Source organism: Hemitrygon akajei, unplaced genomic scaffold, assembly GCF_048418815.1.
Source record: "Hemitrygon akajei unplaced genomic scaffold, sHemAka1.3 Scf000048, whole genome shotgun sequence".
Taxonomy (NCBI): domain Eukaryota; kingdom Metazoa; phylum Chordata; class Chondrichthyes; order Myliobatiformes; family Dasyatidae; genus Hemitrygon; species Hemitrygon akajei.
The window spans coordinates 1,910,303-1,936,619 of NW_027331934.1; the positions used below are offsets into that span (position 1 = coordinate 1,910,303).

Below are 26,317 nucleotides of genomic sequence, written 5' to 3' on the forward strand. Positions count from 1 at the left end.
CACTGGCTCTGCAGTAGTTGAACACACTGATAACCAGAGGATCTTAATGGAATGGTGTCAGGTGACACCAGGAGGGATCACTGAGATTATTTTCCACAAGCAAAAATCTCCCAAGGTCACAAACTGTTCAGTCACCTGTGTCACAGACAGATCAGCCACGGAATTACACACTGCTGGATCCCCTAAATCACATACCATCCGTCAACTGTGTGAAAGTGTCCGGTGTCCTGGGACAGAAACTGACTATTTCTTTGAGTCACAAACAGTCCGGTCCCCTGAGTCACAGACTGACCATTACCTAGATGTGCAGACTGTCCCGTCCACAGGGTCAAACACAGATCAGCCACCGGATTACAAGAGACAATGAGTGGGTCGACATTTATCAGTTTTGCCATCATTAGTTGTAGAGCAGAATACAGCGGCAGAGAGATCTTGTGACGAGGTTATAAACTGTTGGTTGGACCAGTTGGAATGGCATGTAGAGTTCTGGTACCAATACTACAGGAAGGATGTATCTGTACCTGAGAGATTGCAGATTGAATATTCTGCTTACAAAAGATTGAATCGGATGAGAACATTTTCTGACTCAGCTATACTCATTACCCTCCATAAATGCTACCTGACCTGCTGAGTTCCTCTAACATTTTGTGTGTTCTCCACCCTAGTTCCTCTCCGGAAATGCCGTGGGATTCACTTTAATCCTATTCACCCAATGTCATTCCATTGTCCCAGTCGACTTATTTGATTTTCTGCTTGTCTCCTGCTGTTTTTTATATTCCCTGAGCTATATCAGAGTATCAGCATTGAAGCTCCTTAAACGTCGTTTGAGAAAATCATGTTCACCATTTGTTCACAGCCTGGACATTCATTGGGTTATTAGAACCATAGAACCGTAGAATATTATAGCACAGAAACAGGCGTTTTACCCCTTCTTGACTGTGCCGAACTATTTTTCTGCCCAGTCCCATTGACCTGCACCTGGAACATAAACCTCCATAACTCATCCACGTAATTGTCCAAGTTTTCATTAATATTAAAAGTGAGTCCGCATTCACCACTTCATCTGGCAGCTCATTCCAAACTCACACAACTCTCTGTGTGAAGAAGCCCCCCCCCACAATGTTCCCTTTAACTTTCCCCCCTTTACCCCTAACCCATTTCCCTCTTGTTTTTTTTTCTCCCCTAGCCTTAGTGGAAAAAGCCTGCTTGCATTCACTCTATCTATACCCATCATAATTTTATACACCTCTATCAAATCTCCCTCATTCTTCTACGCTCCAAGGAATAAAGTCCTAACCTATTCACCCTTTCTCTGTAACTATGTTTCTCAAATCCCGGCAATATCCTTGTAAACATTCTCAGCACTCTTTCAAATTTATTAAAAAACCATTCCTGTAATTTGGTGATCAAAACTGCAGACAATACTCCAAATGCCTTATACAACCTCACCATAACATTTCAACTCTTAGATTCAATACTTTGATTTATAAAGGCCAATGTAGCACAAAGCGCTCTTTACGACCCTATCTAACTATGACGCCACGTTTAGGGAATTTTGTATCTGTATTCCCATATCCCTGAGTTCTACTACATACCTCAGTGTCCTAACATTTCCTTGTATGTCATACCTTGGTTTGTCATTCCAAATTGCAATACTTCACACTTGCCTGAATTAAACTCCATCTGCCACTTTTTAGCCCATTGTTCCAGCTGATCCAAATCCCTCTGCAAGCAATGAAAACCTTCCACACTGTCCACTACACCACCAATGTTTGTATCGCCAGCAAATTTGCTGTTCCAATTTACCACATTATCATCCAGATCATTGATATAGATGACAAATAACAATGGACCCAGCACTGATCCCTGTGGCACACCACTAGTCACAGGCCTCCACTCAGAGTAGCAATCCTCCACTACCAGTCTGTGGCTTCTTCCATTGAGCCCAATGTCTAACCCAATTTATTACCTCACCATGTATAACTAGTGTTATGTGTGATGCGAAAACCAGTTGGAGATGGGTCCAGAGTTGACCGGCATGTGAACTATGCTGCTAACGAGAGAGAGAGATGAAGAGGGGGTAGGCATCCTGTTGCAGATGGGAGAGTGAGACAAGGATTGAAATGGATGATTTAGTATTATGGCTTCTTCACTAATTGTTGACTTTAACGCCAAGGGCGATTGGCCTGTTTTTGTGGATCCCAACTGACACAGCAGAGTGATGCCAGGTGCCTTCTGAGAGAGGACGAGTGGCCAGTTCGATGGACATGGTCAGTTGATGGATGGCTGATACCCCGCCAGGGGAGAAAAAAAGACGGGTCTGCTGAGACACAGGCAGACAGGCCATGAGACACTGCAAGAGTGTTGTGCACCCACAGGAAGGTGGGAGCTTGGAGGACCGAATCGGGGAGATTGGTCACAAAGCTCACAGTGTGACGGCAGGACCGGTGAGGGCTTGTGTGTATGTCCACTCATGCCAGAGTGACGAGTCTAGCACGGAAGTAATGTCTAGCCGAGAATGATGGGGGTCATAACCGAATGACCACATCAGTACAATGGAACAAGACGACAGAAGGTTTGCCTGCTGCAGCTGCTCATCTCTCTCTCTCTCTCTCTCTCTCTCATCTCTCTCCCTCTCTCTCTCTCTCTCTTCTCTCTCTCTCTCTCTCTCTCTCTCTCTCTCTCTCTCGTCTCTCTCTCTCTCTCTCTCTCTCTCTCTCTCTCTCTCCTCTCTTCTCTCTCTCTCTCTCTCTCTCCAACGTCACAACAGCACCTACCTCAACACAAACTGAACTGAACTGAACGCTGCATTATCTTAAGGCTATTCATTTACCCCTAGACTACCATAGAGCTTGGTTTTGATTCTTATTTCTACACTTCTGTATTTATCATTGCTAACCTGTTTTATATGTATATTTGCATTTTTGATAGATACTGTATTACTTACCGGTAGTTTACTCATAAACACCTTTAGTTACAGTACCACTAGACCAACGTATCATTCCATTTCTGCTGGTTTGGTAACCCAGTTACGGGTACGTAACACTAGAGACTGAATCTTCCTAACTAACATCCCCAAAGGCCTTACTAAACTCAATGTAGACAAAATCCACTGCCTTCCCTTCATCCACTTTCCTGGTAAACTCCTCGGGAAAACTCTAATAGATTAGTTTAACATGACGTACCACGTACAAAGGCATGTTCACGCTCCCTGATAAGTTCCTGTCTATCCAAATACTTGTAGATCCTTTCCAATATTTTACCTACTACTGACGTCAAATTTACCGGCTATAATTTCCTGGATTACATTTAGAGCCTTTTTTAAACAACGGAACAACATAAGCTATCCTCCAATCCTCCGGCACCTCACCCCTAGATACCGACATTTTAAATATATCTGCCAGGGCCCCTACAATTTCAACACTTGTCTCTTCTAAGGTCTGAGGGATACCCTATCAGGTCCTGGAGATTTATCTACTCCGAGCTGTAATAAAAACTGAAAATATTTGAAGTCATTCTGACGAACGGTGTGAACCTGAATCATCATATTTGTTCCTCTCCACACAGCTGTTCCTTACTGCTGAGTGTTCCTGGTAATTCCAGTTTCTTTTTATTACATTCACCCTGGAATAGTTTAAATTTCCTGAAATGGACCTGATTTAACCTTGGAATGGAGATGGGCTCATTCTGTGATAGTAGAACTGAAAAGGAACCACAACTTTTCCCACTAATTTATCCTGGTACCAATTGCCTCTTATTCCTGGAAATGTGTTCAGTACAGTTGTTGCTAACAATATGAATATCTTAGGAATGATCGGCTTTATTTATGAGGAGGATTTGATGGGTCTGGACCTGTGCTCAATGTAGTTCAGACGGGATGGTGGTGGGGGAGGTGAAGTAGACCTACTGAAGGCTGAAAAGCCTGGATACAGTGGACATGGAGAGTCTGCAATCTGAGCGCACAGTCTCAGAGTAAAGATACTTCCCTTTAAAATGAGATGAGAAAAATCTCTTCAGCCGAAGGATGGCTGCTGTGTGGAAATTGTTGCAGAGGAGAGTGGTGGTGACTGCCATTTGCGTATATTGATAGCAGATTGAAATATGTTCGTGATTGCTCAGTAGATTCTATTAACAGTGGGGAAGGGACGTGAGGGGCTCGTCTGTGGAAACGTCTGAGCCCGCAGTGGTGTCGAGTAGAGATATTCATCACCTTGCGGGTCAAAAACTATTGAGCTGCAAGTGGAGTCAATGGTCAGGGTAAAATGAGATAGAGTGGTATTGTGGGGCAAGGATGGAACAATATTGGGTCTTATAGAATGACAGGAGAGACTGAACGGGCTGAATGGTCTGCTCCTGTTCATGTTGGCTGTGTGTTTAAAGAAAAGAATAGCCACACCCTTCTTGGGCCTGAAGGAAGTCCCTGTGAGTGTTTTAGGGTCGGGTGCTTGGAGCCCAGTTGTTCCCAAACTGTGTCAGCAACTTGGCTGAGGGACCAAATCAACATTTCCAAGTCAGCCCTTGAAATAAATGTGTATATATACACATTGTTAATGACACAAAAGTTGTATTTATGATTATTGGCACAACATATATATTTATATGATAGTTATGACATAAAACATGTATTTCTATATTGATAATGATACAGAATTGTATAATTTGTGTTCCGTGAGTTATCTGAATGTACTTGCCTGTGATGCTGCCACAAGTCAGTATTTCTCTGTCCCTGTACCTTCCCATAAATGCGCACTTGACATATATTCAACAGTACGTGAGAAAACTCAGTGAGATTAGATCCGTGATGATTATCTTGGCACATTTGTAGCTCAATTATATAGAGATAATACACCTAAATGCAAGACCCTTAACTGTGTCGATGAGCAGAAGGATCTTAGAGTCCCAAGTTCATCGCTCCTTCAAAGTGGCTACACAGATTGACGGGGTTGTTAAGAAGGCAAATGACATACTTGCCTTTATTAGTCAAGATATTCCATTCAAAATTCAGGAAGTTATGTTGCCGATTCTTAACTCTTTAAAACTGAGATTTTAAAAAAAAATCCCTTCAGCCAAAGGATGTCTGCTCTGTGTGGAAATTGCTGCTGCAGAGGGTGGTGGGGGCTGCCCTTTGCCTATATCTATAGCAGATTTTAAAATGTTTGTGATTGTTCAGTAGCTTCAAGGTTACAGGATGTAGGCAGGAATATGGTGTTGGATTAAAAATCATGGTTAAATGGTGGAGCAGCATCGATGGACCGAATCAGCTAATTCTCTTCCTACATTTTGTATCTGACCATAACTGAACGATGTCTCAAACTGTCTCCGGGGTCTTGAGCAGTTTTGTCAAGAGGAAAGGGGAAATATTGCTCTCTCTCTCTCTCTCTCTCTCTCTCTCTCTCTCTCTCTCTCTCTCTCTCTCTCTCTCTCTCTCTCTCTCTCTCTCTCTCTATATATATATATATATATATATATAATTATATGCATAAATGTTAATAGATTATGCAACATCTGTCGGTGGTATTAAACCTGTTTGTGATTCTGAGAAGTTTTATCGGACTGTTGTGTAATTCTTTATGTCCTTTGTTCCTCTTCCTCATGATATCCTGGGTTGTGTTAATCTAAGTGCGCTCTTGTCCACATGGTGTTTTCTAAATTTCTTATTTCAGTTCTTATTTTTATTTATAAGTTTTCATGTTCCGTTTCAGACTGAGATGTCATGCCAAAGAAATACGTCGATGTACGTACAGCGAACGTGTTTATTGCCTTTGTTATATTGTTATTATTCAGCTTTGTTTGGCAGATTCTCTTTAGCCCTGAAGTAAATACTGTTGAATGATTTCTCTTTTTCACATGGTGATCAATTGTCTTTGCCTGTTGATATCCTAAATATACTTATGTTTCATATCCATCTATGTGTTGTATTGATTCCTGTTGCTCTGCCATACAGTACAAGCTCTACTGCACCATTTGTAATGTTCAATGTTCTGCACTGTTCTAGACTAAAGCTCATGTTTATATCTTTGGAAATTCGTTCCATTATTTTAATTAATCGCATTAGCTTTACAGACGCAAAAGCGAATATTTTCAAATCATTCTGTACAGCAGGTGAATCAAGGTATAATTCATTTGTTACGTTTTTCCTGATTTGTTTCCTGAATTTTGCCCAATTCAGCAAATTAGACAGACAAAAGCCAGACAAAACCGTAGTGGGTTTTGCGCTTGACAACAGTAGTGGGTTTTGCGCTTGACAACAGTAGTTGTTCCTTTGTGGTTGCTGATATGTGACAATTGTACGCCAATGCTTCGTCAGATGTTGTATATATTTCACAAGTATTGGGTGTATATATTAGGAAGTTTTATTAACTACGAGTGAAACAGAATCAAATGTTTTTGATTGTCAATATAAAAGCATTAAAGATTTCTCCTTTCCCTCCGAGCTTGATATAGAATTACATCTTCTATTATTAATGGTTCCTTAAATCCCTTCATACCCTAACAGTATTCTGTTTGCTTTTCTGTAAGTATATTCTGGTTATTTATTAGTTGCGAGATGCCCGATGTTATAATTTTATATATAAAATTGTCTTATTATTATTAATAGTCAATTATAACACAGCTGATTACAACCAACCGTCCTGTAAATGCAGAATTAAAACTATCCTTGAGGCTGGTGGTACAGACATTAAGCCTTTTATACCTTCTGCCCCATGGGAGTATGAAAGACAGAATGTTTGAGGTGGTTTGGGGTTCAGCACCAAGGCTTTGGGCGGGAGAAGTAGAATCTTGCTAACTTGATTGAGTTCTTCCGGGAAGTGACAAAGATTACACAGTGGACATTGCCTACCTGGATATTAGGCGGGTGTTTAACTGGGTCCGACTTAGGAGTCTCATAAAGAAAATTAACATGCTTGAGGACGATGATGAATTAGACTTTTGGATTCATAGTTGTCTTCCCCATAGCAGACAGATGGTATTGAGGCTTAACCTGGCTGGCGATCTTCGACTAGTGACATTCCACAAGCAAACACAGTGGGATCGGCCATGTTTACACGTATGTCCCTTCCCCAAGACTGCCCTCAAAACCTACCCAGCAATGCTCTGGGAATTACTTTACCAGAAGGACCGCTTTGCCAGAAATGAACCAGTCCCACCCCACCCACTCAACCATTTCAATTTAGGATGGGAATAAATGCTGGGACTTTCAATAAGAGTCGCTTCCCACAGATGTTCTCTCTATCCTGACGAATACATTTCACTTAAATCATATCCCAGAAATGCTCTCTTCATCTGGGCAGCTGCATTTCCTCTGATACACATACTGGAAATCCTTTAAACAGGTAGTACATTTCCTGTATTAGAGTCACAGGTGCCCAACTACCACATGTACCACACCTACACATTTTCCCTCTCCTCTGATCAATCCCTATCTTTCTAACGCTCCAACAAAGTCTCCCATTTACCCTCCTCCCTGCCACATTCTGCAAACACATCACTCTCATATTTCGCTCACCCACTCCTTGTTGGGGACATGATAATTCCATGTTTGATGAGCTTCCGAGTTCACAGGCAGTCGCTTCTCTTGTACTGGTTCCAGTGTCCTTATCGGTGTCTCTGACGTCACTGCCTCTGGACTGTCTTTGCTCCTCCTCCTCTGCGGCCGGACTTCTCTTTATTGGGACATTACTCTCAATCTGACTCTGCTTTGGCGCATTGTTACCGGTGTGCCGACTATCTTCACTCGATGCACCATCTAGTGAATACCTCTTGAAAACTTTCCGTACCCGATTAAATATTCCACCTGAAATAAATGACGAAATACAAGTTATACTAGAGTGATTTAGATCTCAGCAAAACAAGAAATCACAATGGGTGGCTACAATAAGATCATAAGTCATAGATACAGAATTAGGACATTTGGCCCATCGAATCTGCTCCGCCATTCAAACATAGCTGATCCTTTTTTCCCCTCCTCAACTCCATTTCTCGGCCTTCTTACCCTAACATTTGATGCCGTCTCCAATCAATAACCTACAGGTCTCTGCCATAAATACACTCAATGACCCGGCCTGCACAACTGCTTGTGGTAGCAAATTCCACACTTTCACCACCCTCTGGCTAAGTAAATTTCTGTTTCAAAGGATGATCCTTTATTCTGAGGCTGTGCCCTCTTATCCTGGACTTCCCCACCACTAGAACCATCTTTCAACATCTATTCTGTCTAAGCCTTTCAACATTCGAAAGGGTACAATGATATCTCCCCTCCCTCATCTTTCTAAATTCCAGCGAGAACAGACACAGAGCCATCAAACAATGGAGCCGAGACTCTGGCTGACCGGATTTGGAGTGGAACTCTGCTGGTGAATGTGAACCACACTTCCTGCCAGGTGACCATCCTGATAAGCCAGTGAGTGGACACATCCACTCCCAGATATAGAACAGGATAGACACAATAGTACTGAGCACTGGCTATGCAGTAGTTAAACACACTGATAACCAGGGATTCTTAATGGAATGGTGTCAAGTGATACCGGAAAATATCACTGAGATTATTCTTCACAAGCAAAAACCTCCCTAGGTTACAGACTGTTCAGTCAGCAGCGTCACACACGGATAACAACACACACAAAATTCTCGTGGAACACAGCAGACCAGGCAACATCTATAAGGAGAAGAACTGTCGACGTTTCTGGCCGAGACCCTTCGTCAGGACTAACTGAAAGGAAAGATAGTAAGAGTATTGAAAGTTGGGTGGGGGGGAGGGGAAAATGTTAAATGATAGGAGAAGACCGCAGGGAGTGCATGAAGCTAAGGGCTGGAAAGAGCCTCTGGTCTTCTCCTATCATTTCGCATTTCCCACTCCCCCCACTACTTTCAATACTCTTACTATCTTTCCCTTCAGTTAGTCCTGACGAAGGGTCTCGGCCCGAAACGTCGACAGTGCTTCTCCTTATAGATGCTGCCTTGGCCTGCTGTGCTCCAACAGCATTTTGTGTGTGTTGTTGTTTGAATTTCCAGCATCTGCAGATTTCCTCGTGTTTGCTCTTTAAACACACGGATAAACCACCGGATTACACACTGCCAGATCCCCAAGATCACATACTCTCCGTCTGCTGTGTCAAATTTTCCGGTCCCCTGTGTCACATACTGACCATTACCTAGATGTGCACACTGTCCAGTCCACAGTGTCACACACCGTTCATCCACTGGATTACAGGAGACAATGTGTGGAGTCGACATTTAGCAGTTTTGCCATCATTAGTTGCAGAGCAGTATACAAGCGCAGAGAGATCTTGTGACAAGGTTATAAACTGTTGGTTGGACCAGTTGGAATGGACTGTACAGTTCTGGTACCAATACTACAGTAAGGATGTATTAGTGCCTGAGAGATTGCAGATTGAAAATGCTACCTGACCTGCTGAGGTTCTTTATAATTTTGTGTGTTCTCCACCCTAGTTCCTCTCCGGAAATGTCGTGGGATTCACTTTAATCGTATTCACCAATGACATCACGTTGTCCCAGTCGCCTTCTTTGATTCTGTTTGTCTCCTGCTGCTTTTATATTTCCTGTGCTATATCAGCATAGAAGCTCCTTAAACGTCTTTGGAGAAAATCACTATCGCCATTTGTCCACAGCCTAGACATTCATTGTGGCATTAAAACACCGAAACACACAACAAATTTACCTACAATGAGCTGCCTTTTTGAACCTCAGCAATTATAAACGTTGGCAATGTTCTTGGCTCTTTTGCAGAAAACATATTTCGAAACTCCCTTCATCTCCTTTGTGCAGCAGTCAAGAAAACCAAGGGGGGAGTTGATAGCTACCCGACCAAAACCTGAAATGCTGTGTTATCACACAGTCCCTGAAATCTCGGAAATGCTCCCATCATCTTGCTCTGAATTTTATAAATAAAAGTTTGAGATGTCTTTCACCTCTAAACAGGCCCTGATTTGCAACAATCTCCAAACCTGGACTTTTACATAACAAACAACACATTCCTGTCTGTGTTTCACTCTAATTCACCTAATTCAGGACTCCCTGTTGTTTTCACTCAGGTGAAGCTTTACACTGTGACCTGAGTGATTCGACCATTACCGGTGTCAGGTCCCTGCACTGGAACTGCTGGATTGATCGATTACTTAAGACCTCTTTACCTAGGGAATCAAGGACCCTGTTTGATGAAACGTTTCTGTGCACGTTAGCATCTGTGTAAGTTAATTCATCTGATCTATTGTGCACAAACGCGACGAAAGTTTAATTATAAAGATCCCAGTGATCATACCTGTAGCCATTCTGATTCTGACTGACGATTCCTGGTTGTTGTTTTCTTGTTTACACTTTGGTCCCGGTGCAGAAAAGCTCTACCTGCTGGTGATGTTCTGAATTACACACAAGCAGACAGTGAGTCAGAGAGTACAATTACTTTTTAAATATGACGGAACCTATAACCCCTGTATGAGAACAGCTGTTGGCTTAGGGACCAAGTATTCCCTGTTTCCATCAATTCCCACTCCATGTCTGTCCAGTGATATCTGACGCATACTCAGGAAAGAATTACAGAGGCAGATACAGACTGTACAGCCCAATCAGAAAATGTTAACCACAGTGCCCACAGAAATGGTCCTAATTTCCTGTTTTGAGCCCATTTCTCTCCTGGCCTCTTCACGCCATCTACACATCGCCACTGCTTCTGGAATTATACAATTGTGCAGCCTCATCCACTTCCTCTGACTGGTCCCTTCACATCATCACCAACCTCAGTGTGAAACTTTTGTTGCTCGTGTAGGTTTTGCTATCTATTTATCACTCCTCTACCCATTTAGATCCCCTATAAGCTACGATCATCTTCACCATGGGTACCATCTAATAATTTTGTGTCATCAGTGAACTTACTAGTCAAGCCTTGTGCACTTGCATTCAGATCATTGCTATGAAATAACGAATATCAAATGTCCCAACTTACGGCCTCTTTTCAAGGAAAAACCTTCAACCACCCCTCTTTGCTTACTACCTTCAAGGCAATCTTGAATCCATCTAACTTTCTCTCCCTGGACCGCATGTGAACTTATCTTCCAGACCGAGCTTTCATGTGGCACCTTTTCAACGGCTTTACTGTAGTTTAATATACAACATCCATTCCCGCACCATCATTGACACACCTCTTCCAAAAACTTAAGTCATGTTGAACACAACTTTCCATGCACAATGCCATGGTGCCTCTTTATCGGATTCTGTTGATCCGAATGTCATTGCATGGCTGTCACAGATGGTGGAAAATTATCTCTGGTACCTCCGCTACACTTTTGTCCACTCACCATCAAAACGCTGAAGTGGCAACCCGTAGTAAGTTACTGTTTCTCCAAATGCTCTAATTCCTGTTCCCAAGTATCCGTTCCAAGAGTTAGCCCAGCACCGCTGTAACACTCACTGGTCTATAATTCCATGGATTATATATATTACTTTTTTTGAATTACAGAACAACATATGCCATCTTCTCATCCTGTATTACTACGCCTGTGGCCAGAGATGGCACAAAGATCATTGGCAATGCCCTTCTAAACTCCTCCCTCACTTCCTGTCATAACGTAGTGTATATTGGAAGCTTCAACAACACCTCTTTCTTAAGATTGCCATGCTCCTATGCTATTGTCAGAGTCACTGTCCATCCCCTTGGTAACTCTAAAGCAAAGAATTCGCTAAGGACTTCACCTATCATCTCATCCTCCAGGCACGTTTCCATCTTTGCTCCTGAGTAGTTCTACCCTCAATCTATTCACCCTCCTCTTCGTCACCCATGTGTAGAATGCCTTGGGGCTTTCCTTCATTCTACTTGCCAAGGACTTCTCAAGTTCCCTTCGATCTCTAAATCCATTTTTTAGATTCTTGCTGGCTACCTTATAATTTTCGAGAGCCTTGCTTAAGTGTTGCTTCCTAAACCTTAATAATGCTTCCTTTTACCACTTGTCTAAACGTTCCCATTTCTTGTGAAACACGATTCATTTCACTGAACCTTCTTCCCCTCTCTGCGGGACAAGTACAAGTGTTTCTGAAACGACGTTCACAGTCCCAATGTACATTTGTCTGTGAAAATGTTTTCCCAATTTAGGCTTCCAAGTTGCTACAAATGCCATTGCAACTATCCATCGAATAATTAAATACTGTCTCCTATCGCCTGCTACTATCCTTGTCCATGACCTGATAATAGTTGAGGTGTTGTGGTCACTATCTCAAAAAGGTCACCTATCGTGACGTCTGTCACATGACCAGCATCATTGCCTCATACTAGATACAGTATTACTTCTCCTCCAGTTGTCCGATCCACATACTATGTCAGGAATCCTTCACAACGCATTCTGTCCTTTGACACATTTTGGAATAAGGAGGTGGGAATCAATATCAGGAAAGTTGAGGTCAAAGTATTGACCTTGGTCAGCCATTCCAAAAACTTCCAAGTTATCTGCTCCTCATTAACCAAGTGGCTTTAGGGGAGTCCTATATCATACGGAATGATAGCTCCCTTCCCGTTTCCGACTTTCACCCACACGGAGTCTGTCGATGGTCCCTCCATGATGTCCTCCGTTCCTGTAGCTGTGATTAGCAATGATAGTTGTCCCTCTTTCACCTCTCGCAATTGCATTCCGAAACAACTAAATCCCGGAACATCAAACAGCCAGCTTTGCTCTTTCAACAGTCAAGTCTGGGTAACCGTGATAACACGTGCCTTCCATGTTTAAGTTACTCTTACTCTTAATATTGTATTGAAGGAAACACTTTTCAACACATCCAACTGACTACATGATGCCCTGTCCACAACCTATCCTTCCACAGTTTCTCTGAACATTGCATCTACCTTAATACCAACTGCTCCATCATCTGCCCTAACACTTTGTTTACCGTCCTGCAACGACTGAGTTTGAACCGACTCCGTCAGCTCCATGAGATTCGTTCATCTCCACTACAGGTATAACCCGTCCCTTTGATACCGGGTCAAATTGGAACATAACTTCGTTGTAAAACCTATTTCTGTTTAATCACAGGGTCGTGGGTTCTGACAATTTATTAGTAGATAAGTATTTGATGATGAAAGGGTATATAAATGTAAATAATCGATTGGTTTTTGCCCTCTGGGACTGAATGAAATACTGTATTGTGCTGGGACATTTGACATCAGATGGTTGGTTCTTAGCAAAGGTTTGCACAACCATATTTTGAAGGGCTAGTATATCATTGCAGCTTGCAACAGCCAGATGAAATTGCGGCATCTCATAAAGGGAGCAGATTGTCAAAGCATTTTGAGATGATTGTGAACTAACACAGCCAGGCAAGGAAATATCAGAAGTGATATAAATCTATTTTAGAAGATGCAAGAGCTTGAAATGAACAAAACACTGAGGGAATGGAAGTGGCTTTAAAGAACATCGATTACTGACGGCACATTACAAGACCTGGACTGATTGCAACTGGGTGTGTCAGATGTATAACTGGTACTTCTGGGCACATTCAGTCTCACTCCAAGTATTTCCTACTTTCCTTCGTACAGGTATGTAATGTCTAAAGGACCAGTGTTTGAGTAAATGAGACTCACCAAACTTGCTGCCGAATGAATGATGGGAAACTCTGAGCCAGAAGCGTTCCCTCCAGTTGGTGCTCTCAGTCCTCAGGTCGTTCAATTATTGCTGTTCCCTCGTCTTCAGTTGTTCTATGTTTCCAGTTGTCGGTTTCTCTTCCAACAAATCTCTCAGCGCAGATCTAACGTTGATCAGAGAGGTAATGAAGGACATTAACAATACAAAGAAGAACAGAACATTTCTGTTGAATGTTCTTGAAAATATAACTCTTTGAAATTTACATCTTGAACACAAATATAATGATCCGAGTGATGAAATCTGTAACTGTCCTACACATTTTACAAAAACGGACAGGGGATATAAAGGAACACCCACAAAGCTGGAGAAACTCAGCAGGCCAGGTCTACTTGACAGATAGACCTCAGTATGTGCGGTTGAGAGACTGTAGGTCTGACACGGTGGTCAGCAGCACAGGAGCGCCGCAGGGAACCGTACTCTCTCCGGTCCTGTTCACCCTGTACACATCAGACTTCCAATATAACTCGGAGTCCTGCCATGTGCAGAAGTTCGCTGATGACACGGCCATAGTGGGGTGTGTCAGGAATGGACAGGAGGAGGAGTATAGGAAACTGATACAAGACTTTGTGATATGGTGCAACTCGAACTACCTGCGTCTCAATATCACCAAGACCAAGGAGATGGTGGTGGACTTTAGGAGATCTAGGCCTCATATGGAGCCAGTGATCATTAATGGAGAATGTGTGGAGCAGGTTAAGACCTACAAGTATCTGAGAGTACAGTTAGACGAGAAGCTGGACTGGACTGCCAACACAGATGCCTTGTACAGAGTCGACTGTACTTCCTTAGAAGGTTGGCGTCATTCAATGTCTGTAGTGAGATGCTGAAGATGTTCTATAGGTCAGTTGTGGAGAGCGCCCTCTTCTTTGTGGTGGCGTGTTGGGGAGGAAGCATTAAGAAGAGGGACGCCTCACGTCTTAATAAGCTGGTAAGGAAGGCGGGCTCTGTCGTGGGCATAGTACTGGAGAGTTTAACATCGGTAGCTGAGCGAAGGGCGCTGAGTAGGCTACGGTCAATTATGGAAAACCCTGATCATCCTCTACATAGCACCATCCAGAGACAGAGAAGCAGTTTCAGCGACAGGTTACTATCGATGCAATGCTCCTCAGACAGGATGAAGAGGTCAATACTCCCCAATGCCATTAGGCTTTACAATTCAACCGCCAGGACTTAAGAACTTCTTTTTTTAAGCTATTATTATGCTTTTTGAGTTAGTGATTTAGATGCATATCATATTTTTACTCAGTTAAGTATTGTATGTAATTAGTTTTGATACAACAAGTGTATGGGACATTGGAAAAACTGGTTGAATTTCCCCATGGGGATGAATAAAGTATCTATCTATCTATCTATGGAAAAGAGTACAGTCGACGTTCTGTTTCGAATCCAGCCAGTGTCTTCAGCAATCTGTTCTGCACCCTCTCCAGCTGGAATGTTTGCATGACAGGATTTTCACTGTACCTCGGGACATGAAAATAATAAACGAGTCCCCACTTTAATTGTGTGGAAATATTAGACAGACTGAGCTTCTCCTCAGGAAATTCTGGGTGAAGAATCCACTGAAGTGCACAAATGTTTGAGAAGCCCGAAATAATGGAAAGGCTTCCTTCTTTCATTAATAGGGTTATGTACCTGGAAACATTTGCTGCACTTCGGCAATCTGTAACAGTGGAATGGAGGCAAGGAAAGAAAAATGTCCACCTACAATGAGTGAACGTGACATATACGGATCTCACTCCCTGATCTGAACGGAAGAAAGATTCTCTCAGTCAAGTGAAGTGAAGTGTAGAAATTCTTTTAGGAGCCCAAATACATGGAAACAATTATTGAACCCAGGTATCGATCCAGGTGAATCTTGGATCCGCTACTGGGCCAAGTGATGGAGGTAAAGTTTCCGGGATACACCTCAATGGATGGGTTCAGTCCCGGCCTCACCACCTCATCCGGCTCCTTGGACCACAGCACCTTGGGCTGAACGGCAGCTCATCTTACAAGGTTCGGTGTGAAGGTCCCACAACCCGGACACACCCAGCAGGTTCAGGGAAATAACGGGGATCGCTGCCCAACACTTGGGACCTACCTCAATTCTCACCTATGGGATCTGATTGGTCTCGCTCACAGAGAATGATCTATCACCCGACTGCCCGCCCCAGGAGGCGAGGTCTCTCTCCTGATCTCAGCCCCACATATGATCCGCCGTATCCATCCACAAAAAATCACTGCCCATCCTGGGACAGAGCATGTACAATGTGATCACATAACCACATAACAATTAGAGCACGGAAACAGGCCATCTCGGCCCTTCTAGTCCGTGCCGACGCTTACTCTCACCTGCGTCATTGAGCGGGAGCAGGTCCTCAGAAAGAAACCTGCAGATACGGCCTATCTGTGGTAAAAAGGGAGCGGGAAACAGGATGGTGTGATGGTGCAGGGTCTCTCATTTAAACCAGTGACTCTGTTCCTTGCTCCTCACACGCTGCCTGATTCACCTGCCACATTTTCTACATTTCAAATTTACACCAGCTACATTTTTAATTTTTCTCTCTGTATCATTCCCATCCCATCCCTGTACCCCCTAGGTCACAGAAATATGGGTTTGATTCCCATTACTGTCTAACAGATGATTTAAACCCAAAAAGGACTTGTGTAGGTTTCATTCAAATCACTTCTATGTTTACAAGCACTAATTTCTACTCACATCGTCTGGGTTCACTGGACAGGAACACTGAAACATCAAGTGAGAAACGGCAGGAGAAGGACATTCATCCCCTCCAACCAATGACATGATAGCAGTTGTCCCATCTCAGCCACATTTCTTCCCAAATCTCATTGCCTCGATCCCTTCAGTCTCCACCCATCTCCCAGCCTCTTTTTGCAGTGAGGGTCATCATTGAGTCTTCACCGCCTCTGTGGTGGGGATTTACAAACATTCACCACCTTCGGAGTGGAGACATTTCCCCTCATCTCAGTCCCGGACAGTCCACCCCCTTTTTCAGAGACTGGGATCTCTGGTTCAATCAGTAACGATGTTGTGCATTTCAATGTGTTCACCTCTCAGTCCTCAATTCTCTAAATGAAAGCGATATCGCATTTGATCTTTCTTCATATTATGACCCCACCACTCCAGGGATCAGTCTGGTGAATCTTCATTGCACTCTCTATAACAAATACTCTCTAACCTCTTTGTTAATCCTCTATGGAATTAAATTCCATCTTCTGCAGTCCCGTGTTGCCCCAACCACTCACCTCCCACCACTGTCACTATTTCCACCTTCCCACCTCCCCCTCACCTGGATCCACCTCTCACTCCCCAGCTCTTGCCCTATCTCCACCCCTCACCTCTTTTCTCTGACTATTTCCCGTCTACTCTCAGTCCAGAGGGAGGGTCTCGGCCTGAAATATTGATAGTCCCTTCTCAAACACAGATGCTGCCCGACTCACTGAATTCCTCCGGCAGTTTGTTCTTTGGTCTGTATAACCCGTGCTGGTATGGGGAGCGGGATTTTACACCATATTCCAGGTACAATCTCCACAAAACCCAAATAATTGATAAAATGATTTTCATTCTTATACCAATAACTCTTGCAATAAATACAATGTACCTTGGACCTCCCTCCCTACCCTCTGCACCTCAGTCCATCTCCATTGAATCACACTCAGAATTTCAATTTGTCCTACAGAAGTGGGTGATCTCACTTTTCCCACATTGGGGTCCAGCTGACCTGTTGTTCCCACTCACCTGTTTTGCCTCCATAACCCTGAAACCTTTTGACAAGAGACACAGAACATAGAACAGTACAACACAGGAACAGGCCCTGTGGCCCAAAATGTTGTGCTCAAACTATTCAATTAATTACATTGCCAACTAAACTAATCCCTAATGCCTACAGAATTTTCCCTCACGTTCACCTGTCTATCTAAACATCTCTTAAAAGTCCCCATGTATCTGCCGCTACCATCACACCAGGCAGCACATTAAAGCAACCCACCACTCTGTATAAAAATTCAAAAAGCTGGACATCTACTTTGGAATTTGTTCCGCTGTGACGGGAAGTTCAAAGCGGGAGCAAGAGATGAATTCAGTGGGGGTAACGCCTTCTCAGCTGGTCTGTCTCTGCTATTGGATGTAACCAGTGATTGACATCACTTCACACCAATGGGAAGAGCGTAACTTCTCTGTTGACTGTGGGGTGGGGTGTGTGGGTGGGTCAGGTAATTTTTAACTCAGCCGGTGAAGTTCAACCGTCTCAGCGTCTATGTGACATAAAGAATTGCACACGTGATGTCAGATCCTTGTGTGGTGTCACAGTGGGTGAGAACTTGTTTTCAAAAGCTGTTCAATGGACGTTTTTAATGATTTTAGGGGGACAATGAAGGAAATTTAACAGGCTTCATCACTGAATCTTGTATTGTATCAAATTAAGTCTCCTGCTATGTGTCCGGCTTTGCCATGTTGTTGATGGAGTGGGCATCGTGGCCCTTTTCTCGAACTGGGTCACAAAACCCCAAATGCTTCTGGGGAAAACTTTCCAGGGTGATCTGGTGTGGGGTGGGTCAGTCAATGCAGTATCCTCTGGTTTCCTGACTAATCTTCCTGAACGTTGTGTTTGTGGCAGAGCCCCAGTGTCTGGGAACAGCTAAATGGCAGGACGCAGAGGGTGATGGGGAAGGGCTGTTTATTGGACTCCAGGCCAGTGCTTCGTGATGTTCTCCATGGTTATACCTATTGTTACTTGTCATCTATATCAATCATTTGGTTGGGAATATATAGGGTATAGTTAGTAAGTTTGAACATGGAACATAGAAACCGACAGCACATTACAGGCCCTTTGGCTCACAATGTTCTGCCAACCATGTAACCTGCTGTAGAAACTGACTAGAATTACCCAACTGCATAACACTATTTTTCTGAGCTCCATGTACCTATCTAAGAGTCTCTTAAAATACCTTATTGTATCTGCCTCCACCACCATCGCCAGCAATGCCTTCCAGACCCACCACTCTATGTGGAGAAATTCCCCTGACATCCCCCCTCTACCTTCCGCCACGCACCTTAAAACTATACCCCCTCATGTCAGTCATTTCAGCCCTGGGAAAAAAGCCTCTGGCTATCCACATGGTCAATGCCTCTCATCATTTTATACACTTCTATCAGGTCACCTCTCATTCTGCATCACTCCAAGGAGAAAAGGCCAAGCAAGTTTGTAGCAGGTAAGTTTAAAGAATTACTTTTTTTGAAAGATATTAAGTATAAACTCTCCACTTTGTTTCCATCTCCCCACTCAGAAGTGACGAAAAGCTGCTTCACAAGACGCAAGACCTTGAAATGACCAAATACTGAGGGAATGTGTGTGACCTTAAAGAGCTGGGATACTGACAGAACATTGCCAGAGCTGAACTGATTGTAACTGGGTCTGACAGAGGCATAACTGGTACTTTTGGGCACATTCCGTCTCACCCCAACTATTTCCTACCTTTCTTTGTGTAGGTATGTAATGTCTAAAGGACCAGTGTTTGAGTAAATGAGACTCACCAAACTTTCTCCTGACTGAATCAATGGAAACCCTGAGTCAGAAGGGTTCTGTCCAGTTGATGCTCTCAGTCCTCGGGCTGGTTCACTTGTTGATCTTCTCTCATCCTCAGTGCTGGTTTGCTTCCAGTTGTGGGCTTTTCTTCCAGTAAATCTTTCACCGCTGATCTAGCTTTAACATGAAAAATAATGAAGCATGTTAACAACACAAAGGAGAACAAAACATTACTGCTCAATGTTCCTGAAAATAAAACTCACTGAAATTTAAACATTGAAGACAAATATAATGATCTGAGTGAACAAATCTGTAATTGTTTCACACATCACAAAACGATATGGGATAAGAAGGAGCCATCATTCAGTCAGGAAGCGAATTAGGTGATTTGATACATCTGGTCTGCCTCGGCATTCAACCATGGCTGATTTCATTCCAACACCATATTCCTGCCTTCCTCCTGTAACCCTGAAGCTACTAGGAACAAACACAAATATATTAACTTCTGCCATAAATATACCCCCATAACAGCTTCATCCACCCTCTGTGGCAACAAATTCCACAGATCAGTCACCCTTTACTTAATATTCTCCTCATCTCAATTTTAAAGAGAAGCTTCTTTATTCTGGGACTGTGTTCTCAGATCCCAGACTCTCCGTCTAATGGAAACATCCTCTCCATGTCCATTGTATCCAGGCTTTTCAGCATTCGGTAGGTTTCCTTAAACAAGCACAACCACCACTCCCACTGTCCTTCTGAACTCCAGTGAGCACAGGTCCAGGACAATTGCCTAACAGGCAGATGACAGTGAGGGAAAATGTCCAAACACGCTTTGAACACTGAACCCCTGGGTCCAATTCTACTGCTGCAAACATTTAATGACCTCCTCTCCATGTGAGGGATGGTATAGGAACTCATTCTCTCCTCAGATCAGCACTCACTGCCTCCAAAGGAACTCCAGAAGCAAACAACCGAGACCAGACCAGAAACACTCGCTCAACACCTCATGAGCCTGAGCAGCTCGATCCCCAGCTCCATTTCACCAGGGTCAAAATCTGTGACAGGGTCGCACAGCTGAACGTGACACTTACCGACCCCAGAATCCTCACACATCGTCCCCACATCAGGGATTCCCCCACAACCAATGTCCAGCAACCCCAGACTTATGATTCATTGTGGGGGGAGGAACATTCAGCCCCATCTACAGAAGTACTGTCCTGGTCAAATCCCAAATACTGACAGTTCCATATTCCCGGAGTCTGCATCCCAGGATTATAGTACAAGCACCAATTTTCCCAGGACTCTCTTGCTGCCGGCAACATGCTGCAGTGTGTCGGTCATTCAGAGTTCAAAAACTAACACTCCTACATCAATCTATGGCAGAATGGGAACCTGATAAACCTCTGACTGGGCCAGATATTGGGCTGGAAAACCTGGGCGTGGGTTACGTTTCAGATGGTCTCCAGCAGCTAAACTGAAAGCATTTTATCATTATCTTATAGTTAAATGAGATTTTGCTCAGCACAATTGGCCGTCGCATTTCCTGTGGGCTATCAGGAATAACAGGCTTTTCATTTCAGATTGAAATTAAATGCTGGAAACTCGGTACATCAGACTGGATCTGTGGAAAGAGAAACTGTGGAAGACTCAGTATCAGAACTGATGCTGCCCGATCTGCTGAACGGTTCCAGCATTTTCTCTTTTCACTTTAAATGATGCACAACTATTGACTGATCACAAGATGTTTGTGACGGCCTGAACAAAGTTGCACAAATGTAAGTCCCACATTCATTAGTTTTGTCTTCATTCCAACACAGGGTTAATACAGTCGATACAGTGAATGCTCACAACATCCTCCCCACCCCACTATCAGTCTGTTCCATCTGCTCCCGAGGCCACTAACTCTCAATGAGAGGAAGTGACCAGAGAGATAAAAATGTGCACCACTCCCTGCAGATCCTGCGGCTGCTCCTGGCAACAGGAAAATTGCCTCTCCAAACATGACCAAAACAGGAAATAACAGACTCAACTTTAAACACTGAGTCTCCGTCTGACAAAGATTAACACAGCGGCCATTTGGTAACTTTGAAACTAAAATTGTGGTGACTGTCTTTATCCTTCCACATTCTGCATTAGATAAATCCTCTGGGAGTTCAGGTAACAAACACGGATTTCAGAAATAATTCCATGAGGCAAAATACTTCACAATGAAGGCAACGGTAGAAGAGAGATTGTCGATATTTATCATCGAGGTGGTGGGATGTCGGCTGGGCACAGATTGAACAAGATGGGCAGGGATTAAGCAGATGAAACGGGTGGGAGAAGGGATCAAGGACGATCACTGATGGTGCTTCAGCAATGCACAGACACTGAATTAACAGCATATACTACTATGTAGTAAAATGACAAAGATAGAGCAACAGGAACTTTGGCATTTACCCTTCTCCCTGAACCAACTTTTATTAACACACGGTGGGTATCTCCAGGTTTGGAGTGAAGATCTCACAACCCGGACAGACCCCGGTAGGTTTTGTCCAGGAAATGGGGTGCGACCGCGAGTTCGGGGAAGTTACCGGGACTCACTGCCCATCATCGCTCCGGACCGGACTCAGAACTCACCGCATGGATCTTGTCGGTCTCGCTCCGCTGAGAATGATCCGACCCCCTCCCCCCCCCCCCCTCCCCGAGGGGGCGAGGACCCTCTCCCGATCCGGATCCCGCCGACAATTCACCGTTCCGGACCCGCTTCAGCAAATACAAAGAAAAATAATCACTGGCCGTCCCGGGAATGTTAGCATGCGCAGTGCTTATTACGTCATCAGGGAGGGGGCGGGGCCTCGGAGACAAACCCGCAGATGCCGCCGATCTGCGGTAAAACGGGATCACGTGACGGTGGAGTGTCTCCCACGTGACCCGGTGACTGTTCCTCGCCCCTCACACGCTGCCCGACCCATCGGCCTCATTTCCCACATTACTTCACATTCACAGCTCTCCCATCTCCGAAACGTTTCTGCCCGATCCCCATTTCTTCGACCATGGAATTAATTTCCAACTTCTGCAGCCCGTATTGCCCCAAACACTCACCTCTCACTCCTGTCACAATTTCCATCTATCCACCTCCTCCCTCACCTGGATCCACCTCTCAGTCCCCAGCTCTTGCCCCATCCGCACCCCTCACCTCTTTTATCTGACTATCTCCCGTCGAATCTCAGTCCAGGGGGAGGGTCTTGGCCCGAAATGTTGACGGTCCATTTCCCTCCACAGATGCTGCCCGACCCACTGAGTTCCTCCGGCAGTTTGTTCTCTGGTCTGTATAACCCGTGTTAGTATGGGGAGCGGGATTTTACACCATATTCCAGGTACAATCTCAACAAGCCCAAATAATTGTCACATTGCCCGGACCATTGACCCCGCTTGCAGGGCAACAGTCTGCCGTGTTTGCCCCCCAATGTGGTGAATCCCTCAGCTCGACACCACCGGGGTCTCAGACATTTCCACAGATGAGCCCCTCCTGTCCCCACCGGGACAAACATCCTGTCCGCCCCCTCTCTAACCATCTTTACCCTTTCAATAAAATCCCCCCTCCCCGGGGAGCCGGCATCAAACCGACGGGCCGAGCCGTCTCCTCCTACCTCTCAGCGATACATCAGACTCCAACCTCAGGAGACGCTTCACAAACGCCCCAACTTCCCTCGGAGGGAAATGGAAATAAATCAGAAAGCGGACATTTATTTTGAGGTTTTCTCCGCTCTGAGGAGGCGGTCGGCGCTTGAGCGGGAGACGGACTCAGCGGGGTAACGCCCACTCGGCCTCGCCGGCTCCGCGACTGGTTGTAACTAGTGATTGACATCGCTTCCCACCAATGGGAATAGAGCAGCTCCTAAATCCTCTGTTGACAGCGGTGGGGGAGGGTCTGATCACGTGAATATCAGCCCAGCCGTTAAACCGATAAAGCTCGAGAACAGCAGCGCGTGGGTGACGTACGACACCGCGCACGTGAGGGCAGATCCCAGTGTGGGGAGCCCATGTGTGACGTCAGGCGCGTGGGGTGGAGCTGTGTGACGTCACCTGAGGGAGAGCGCTCGCATTGAAAAGCACCTTAATGGACTTTTCAGTGGGACAACAACATTAATCACGGGTTTCATCACTGAATCCTGTGTTGTGGGATGTAAAGTCCCCTGTTATGTGTCCGGCTGTGCCGTGTTGTTGGTGGAGTGGGCAGTGTGGTGTTTGTCTCGATTCGGGTCACAACACCAGAATTGCCAGCGGGGTCCACACACAGTGTATTAGTCAACAGAAAACCTCCCGTCCCTGCAGTTTTTGTCTCCTGGTAAACTCAACACCCTGACAGTGTGGACCATAGATACCCCTTCCTCTCAGAGTCAGGGAATCACTCATACAGCTGATCGCTGAGAGGAATTATATTTATTGGTCATTAAAGTTCACCCACATTCGTTTGGACGGATTTGATGTGGAGTTCGGGGTGTCACAGTGAAAGGGCCGGACGGCCGAACTCACTCCGTTGTCCAAACATCCTTCCGGTTGGGGCGACACTTCACCTGTGAATCTTCCGGGGTCGCCTCTTGTGTCCGCTGCTCCCGATGCGGCCGCCTAAACACTGGTGACAGCGGCTCCTCCGCAGTTGTGCGGGGTAGGAGTGTTTGTTTTGGGGGGGCGGTCGAGGATATTATTCCCTTTTGTGTGGGAGGGGTGGGTTTTGGGGGTTTGATGATCGGGATGCTGTCTTTTTGATGCGGGGGTTGAGGTGGGAGTTTGATTTTTCTCTGTGAACGACTTTCATGCTCTTTCTTTGTTTCGTGGTTTTCTGGAGAAGAAAAAAAGCTCAAGAATTGTTTACGGATACCTGCTTTGATAATAAATTAACCTTTGAACTATCCGCTCCGAGCGGGACTTCCTGGTGTCCAAACATTTTAATTCCGATTCCCACTGGGGAATCTATTGATGTTGAAAATGATCATAAACCTCTGATTGCATTGTTTTATGCGGAGGTGGGGTGGGAGTGTGATTTTTCTCTCTGATAGATGCTGCCCGGCCGGTTGAGTTCCGCCAGCGTTTTGTTTGTTGGGCAGCATCTGCAGACTTTGTCGTGTTTCTCATTTAACTCTCCGTTGTCCCTCCGGCCTCCGGTCACTGGTCCCTCTGTAGGGACCCCCGGCCACGGCTGGTGCAGCCCAAAACCTCCTGCTAAACGCAGGCGCAGTGCTGACCGTAGATATTATTCTGGTCAGGCGTCCGTGAAGAAGGGTCTGATCTCGGGTTTGTGTAAATCAGGGGCCGGCTGCCGTGGAACCACAACTTTGTGGGCCGAAGGGCCTGTATCGTGCTGCAGGTTTTCTATGTTTCTATGAAAAGTGCCGGGAACGAGCTCTGCCGGACGGCTGGAGGCTCCGGGCTCTCCGGTCCAGCAGCCCCGGTTTTAGCTTTGCGCCCGAGCCCGGGCTGTGGGATCAGTTAGTTGTGGTTCACAGGCTGGGAGGGGTTTCAGGTGAAGGGGATCTGTCTGTGTGTGTGTGGGTAGAGGGTACGGTGGACTGTGGGTATGGGGTGAGTGGGACCGTCGTCGGGGAGGGGGGGGTTTGGGGGTTGGGGTTGCTGTTGTGAGAATGTGGGATGATCGGACGTTCCGTGACCCGGGTCGAATACAATTGAAAAACAGGGGAGGATCTGCTCCGATGTGTCGGACGTTCGACTGTCCTTTCAGGAAGCAGCAATTCTCTCTTCAAATGAATTACTGTTTAATTTTGCTGTTAACATTGTGTTTGTTACAAAGCCCCAGTGTCTGGAAGAGCTGTCAGCGTCATGGGCTGTTGGTGCAGATTGGGATGGCGGTGGGGTGTCAGTGACCTCTGTATCAGAGAACAACACGGGTTTCTACATCCTCCTGTGAGATATAAATGTCCTCACAGTGGATTCGGATCAGCTGGCATATCTGGAGTTTGCAAAGGCGAATGGAACAGGGAAGGGGTGAGGAGAGAGAGTTTTAACCAGCGAAACATGCTCTGGGGTGGAGGGGTACAGGGGCTGCCTGATAGATCGTTTTACAGTAATTGTATTTTTATATAATCTCACAGACGGTGACTGAGGAAGAGACTTCTTGAGGGAGGATACCCGGAGGTGAGCAGGTCAGACACGGTATCAGGAGAGTGAGAGAGATGTGATTTCCTGTGCCACGGGTACAGACAGTCGTCTCAAGTGAGGAGTTTGTGTGGCGATGCAGCTTCCCTGGAGGTGGAGGAAAGAGGACACAACAACAGGTGGAACCAGCTGTGGGAAGACACAATTTGTCAGGTCTGACGACGAGCTGAATATACAATAACTTTAAGACTGAATCAGAAAACCATTCCGAGAGTATTTGAAATGTCAGAAGCAGGGGAGATGTGATCACATGTGCAGAGGGCACGGGTTGTGTCTCCATCAGACCCTCAGTGAAATGCTTCAAGTTACAATGTGCTGGGATGAAATCGCAGTGTTTGGGGCCGGATTTAATCACTGATTCTGACACGGTGAGAGGGTTAGTTTTGCTGTAAGCCGGCAACATTAATGGAAGAAGACACAGGAACTTCATCAATTGCCAGTTGTTTAGCAGAAGTGATCAATTTGTATATTACTTTGACAGAAACAGATATTCGCAATGGTGACAAAGGGGTGCAGTCTGGTTTAATTCAGGTTGGAATGGGGTGTGGAGTTTTGAAATCAATGCCTTGAATTCCTATCGTTAATTTAGGATGTCCAGAGGTGTGGGTCACACAGGACGGAAACAGGCCTTTGGCCAGCCATACCTGTTCTGACCATCCACTCACTGTCTACACTGGCCCCATTTATCAGCACGTGGTTCACAGCCGACTCTATCTCGGCAGTTTCAATTCCCATCCATTTCGTAAATGTTGTGAAGGGACCTTCCTCCACCGCCACCTCGAGCATTGAGCTCCAGATTTCAGCTACCCTCTGAGTGACAAATCTCCTCCTCAGATCCCTCTAAACCTCTTCATCCTCTGCTTAAATCCATGCCCTCTGATCGGTGACACCTCTGTCCCAGGATCGGGGCCGATATGGGCATCAGTGAGGCCTTTGATAAGGTTCACATGGTAAGTTGCTGTGGAAAGTCAGATCACACGGGATCCAGGGAGA

At 45.1% G+C, this 26,317-nt stretch overlaps 1 protein-coding gene across 1 annotated transcript in view; it reads right to left on the reverse strand.

Annotated features, from left to right (window-relative positions):
* Positions 1-21,846, reverse strand: part of LOC140720951 (NACHT, LRR and PYD domains-containing protein 3-like) — a 41,129-nt gene extending 19,283 nt beyond the window's left edge. Inside the window, exons 1-5 of the mRNA XM_073035797.1 lie at positions 21,788-21,846; positions 19,177-19,345; positions 13,583-13,746; positions 10,280-10,376; positions 7,508-7,795 (exon numbers count right to left, since the gene is read on the reverse strand). Coding sequence (XP_072891898.1) covers positions 7,508-7,795; positions 10,280-10,289 — 298 coding nt within the window. The 5' untranslated portion in view covers positions 10,290-10,376; positions 13,583-13,746; positions 19,177-19,345; positions 21,788-21,846. The remainder of the gene's footprint in view (positions 1-7,507; positions 7,796-10,279; positions 10,377-13,582; positions 13,747-19,176; positions 19,346-21,787) is intronic.
* Between the last annotated feature and the right edge of the window lie 4,471 nt (positions 21,847-26,317).